General features: G+C 39.2%; 1 protein-coding gene across 1 annotated transcript; it reads right to left on the reverse strand.

The window, feature by feature from the left end:
* Positions 1–632: 632 nt before the first annotated feature.
* s1pr1 (sphingosine-1-phosphate receptor 1) lies at positions 633–3,901 on the reverse strand. Its single transcript, XM_048164250.1, has 2 exons — positions 3,718–3,901; positions 633–2,959 (listed from the first exon to the last, which is right to left on the reverse strand). The coding sequence occupies exon 2, from the start codon at positions 2,757–2,759 to the stop codon at positions 1,671–1,673; it is 1,089 nt and encodes a 362-aa protein (XP_048020207.1). The 5' UTR covers positions 2,760–2,959; positions 3,718–3,901; the 3' UTR covers positions 633–1,670.
* Between the last annotated feature and the right edge of the window lie 251 nt (positions 3,902–4,152).

Raw genomic sequence — 4,152 nt, forward strand, 5'->3', positions numbered from 1 at the left:
CAAAGGTACATTTACATTAATCTTTTCAAAGGTTTTTTTTTTTTTTTTTGTGCTCTTTGGGAGTTATTAAATTCTTATAAGTGTACCTATATAATCATACATTTGAAATAATTAACGTGAAAAAACAACATAAATTTCAGTATGTCTGCCTTAAAGGGTTAGTTCACCCAAAAATGAAAATTTTGTCACCATTTACTCACCCTCATGTTGTTCCAAACCTGTATGAGTTTCTTTCTTCTGTTGGACACAAAAGATTTGAAGAATGTTGGTAACCAATAGCCATTGACTTCCACAGTAGGAAAAAAAAAAAGTCAATGGCTACTGTTAATTTTGACAAAATTTTGATGACAACATTTTAATTTTGGGGTGAACTATCAGTTTAATGACAGTAGCAGCTGACAGTTTTGTGTCAAACCTGATGATCATGTTCTCCAGAATTGTATGATAATGATCCAGAGCATTTTGAGCTTAAATGGAAGAACATATGGCCTTTTCGTCCAATAGGTTTTTGAACTTTATTTCCAGGTTTAAATGTGATGATCTGCATGGCCTCAAACTTTTGGACCCAATTCTAAATACTAAACAAAACATTAAAATTTAAATTTACATTAAAATATAAATCACAACTTTAATTTCTTTTTCATCGACAATATTTATTAACAACTAACAGAACAAAAACACAGGCTAGATGTTACAATGTGCAACAGTGAACACGGATAAAACTGGCTCATGATTTAATTGTATGTATGAGGAACATATGGATAAATAGAAGCCTGTACATTGATAAACCAGCTGGAATTCTGTTGTATTGTGACATGCCACCAGAAAATTCACATAGACATTAACCTTAAATTCTCCAGATCTTTCCATTCCACCAAATTAGAGTCATTAGAGTTGAGCCATGCAGCCCAGCAAAGACAAAACTACACCTGATGGGCGGCAGAGCAGATCAATGTTCACGAGCTATAATACACGGGGTACTATCAAAGTAAAATAATAAAATATATTTACAATTAATAAACACAACATTTAGTTCCATCCCTCCAAGTTTCAAATTTATTGGAACTGTTTCAAGATAAATTAATATTGACAGCTAATGTACATGCACACTCTTCTACAACAAAAGTTTATTTGTTGAAAGGTAAAGAAAAACAAATACATTTACAAAATACATTCTGGATCAGGGGCAAAATAACATCCTAAACCATAGTGTTAACTCAAAGAAACACAAGTACCTCTCGACTGCATTTCTTCAATTTAATTCCAAAAATGTAGTACAAACAACCATAACAAGCTAGTATGTTTCATATCAATCCATTTTAGACCGAGTCAGTAATGCCTATGTTGGTTCTCAAGGAGCATTTCCCCGAAAAGTGCTTGTCTACAGGATTCCATTTGACTGGGATAAAAAAAAAAAAAAGACACAATAACAGTTGGTTAAGTGCTTCCCTAAGTTGCGGAAAAGTTTCAACTGGCGGTCTGTCAGGAATAGCAGAAGACAAAGTCTTAAATGTAAGCGCAAGCCGAGACTTCCAACAAATCCTGGTTTCTCCCAGCACTCCGCTACCATTAAGGATCGCAAACAACGAGGACGCTGAAGACCGCACAAACACACTCAATCAGACAAACACTTGCTACGGAATGAGACGAAAATTTAGAAGATAGTCCCTTTAAGAAGAAGAGGTGATATTCCCAGAAGACACTATGGTTTCCCTGGGCGAGTATTCGGGCTCGTCCTTATTGGGGTGGGAGGAGTTGTCCGACTTGCTCCTGCTGAACTCGGCGCCCATGATGGGCCTGGAGAACTTGCCCTCCGGTTGGCAGCAGACGGCACAGTTGAGCATCTTGATGAAGGCCCGGCGCATCTCGTTGCTGGTCAGGGTGTAGATCAGAGGGTTCATGGCGGAGTTGAGCACAGCCAGAGCCAGAAACCACTCGGCCTTGAAGAGGATCGGGCAAGCACGGATCTGACAAGCCACGTCGAGCAGGAGCAGGATGAAGAGCGGCGCCCAACACGCTATGAAGCAGCTCAACACAATGATGACGGTCTTCAGCAGGGCCATGGACTTCTCCGAACTCTTGTTGCTGCCGCGGCCGTTGGCGACCTTGCGGAAGACCAGCTTACGGCTCCGCGTGCGGACCAGGGCGTAGATGCGGGCGTACAGGATGACGATGGCCATGAGGATGACGCTGAATACGGTAGTGCAGAAGAGGATGTAGGTCTTGTGGTAGAGAGGCAAAACTGTGGAGCAGTTGTTCATGCTCTCGATGCAGTTCCATCCCATGATGGGTAAGCCGCCCAAGATGGCAGCGATGAACCACACGGTGCTGATCAGCATGAAGACCCGGCAAGTTTTGCCGTTGTTGTGGAGCTTCATCTTCAGCATGGTCAGGTGTCGCTCAATAGCAATGGCCAAGAGACTAAACACTGAAGCGGCCAAGGCCACAAACATGCTCCCTTCCCTGAAGAACCACTGCGTTGGGGTCAACTTATATGTGTTGGCTCCCGACAGCAAGATGTTTGCCGTGTACACAACCCCAGCCAGCAAGTCTGACAAGGCCAGGTTCCCAATAAAGTAGTACATGGGCTTGTGGAACTTCTTGGTCCTCCAAATGGTGAGGAGAACCAGAACATTTTCCAGGATGATGAAGCAGCACACAATGATGAACACGACAGAGTCCGCTCTTAGTCCGGGGTCCCTGTCGACCTTGCGAAATTTCCCAGTGAAGTTGTAGTGTCTGGCGATTAGGTCATCCATGGTTCGCACTGGCTTGGTAGTTTTAAATCCAAAGTGCAACCCACCACAGGCCACAGAGGGGTGCTGGTGGACTTGGGAAACTGGGTATCCAGTTCTCCTCTCAGTATGATGTCATGTAAGCAAGGTTTTCTCAAGTCAGGTAAAAATCCTTACAGAGGATGAATGCGGTCCACAAATCCAAAAACTGCATCATGAAAACGCTAGAGGAAATAAATTGCCATAAATTAGAACACTTGAACGGCATATTACTATAATAGAATATTTACATTTCTTGATGTTATGAACAGCTTCATTGAAAACTAGTTATTTTCTTTAAAAAAAAAAAAAAAAAAAAAAAGAAAGAAAAACAAGAAAGCACCTGACAAAAACTATTAGAAATGATTTAATAATGAAAAGTGAATCATAAACATGAAAACGTTTGGTATTCCCTACTGGATTGTTCGGTATCATCTTATTTATACTAATCTCAACAATGTCAAACTTAAGAGGACATGTCATGAGATGCCTCAACTATATATATATATATATATATATATATATATATATACGATTAAACTGTTTTTATATCCTATAGCAACACTCATATAAAACGTAAAACGTATTTTTCTAATGTAAAAGAAAATGAAAAGCAAATTAATAATTTACTTTTTGTTTAAAAATGTTTTGTTAAACCCAGAATAACGAAAAACGTGTAAATAATGCGTGTTACATTTTAAATATTCGCTCTTCATTTTGTGAATACTAATTTCAACACTGTCAAATTTGTACGACAAGAGATGTCAACTGCGACGAAAAAAGTCGTATTCACGATTACTATTCTGTTATATTTCACACTTACATTTAAAAGCCATTCGCGATATTTTCAACTTTTATAGTAAAACTTTAGACTTATGACGGTTAAGATCGCTTTCGCTTGACATTCAAAAGTTAAAGGTTGGACAAGAAGAGTTTTTCTTACCTTTAAACTCCAGACCAAACGTCTTGACCGTGTAATCCTGTAATATTGATGCAATATGGCCAGATATCAAAGATGCAGTATTTATCGCATCGCTCGAGTCTCGTGTGGAGGATTGTAGGGGTAATTTTTCTCTGACTGGAGAGAGACCGGAGAGCCAATTCTCCCCTCTGCAGTTCAGCCCACCCGTTTCATAGCCCTCCCCTTCCCTCGGTCTCATTACCCTCTTATTATTCCACAGCATCCAAAGCTCTCCAAGACATTCCAAAACAATGAAGTTCAAACACTGGGATAATAATGAATGGCACAAAATAATAAGCAGAAATCTCTATAATATATACATATATTATTATGATCAAATAAATGCAGCCTTGGTGAGCATAAGAAACTTCTTTCAAAAAAAAAAATTTTTTTTTAAAAAGCTTACTAAATACTTAT

The sequence above is a fragment of the Megalobrama amblycephala genome, linkage group LG2 (assembly GCF_018812025.1).
Source record: "Megalobrama amblycephala isolate DHTTF-2021 linkage group LG2, ASM1881202v1, whole genome shotgun sequence".
Classification (NCBI taxonomy): domain Eukaryota; kingdom Metazoa; phylum Chordata; class Actinopteri; order Cypriniformes; family Xenocyprididae; genus Megalobrama; species Megalobrama amblycephala.

Excerpts from the sequence above, each read along its gene's own strand:
- s1pr1 (XM_048164250.1), bottom strand. The coding sequence starts at position 2,759 with ATGGATGACCTAATCGCCAGACACTACAACTTCACTGGGAAATTTCGC.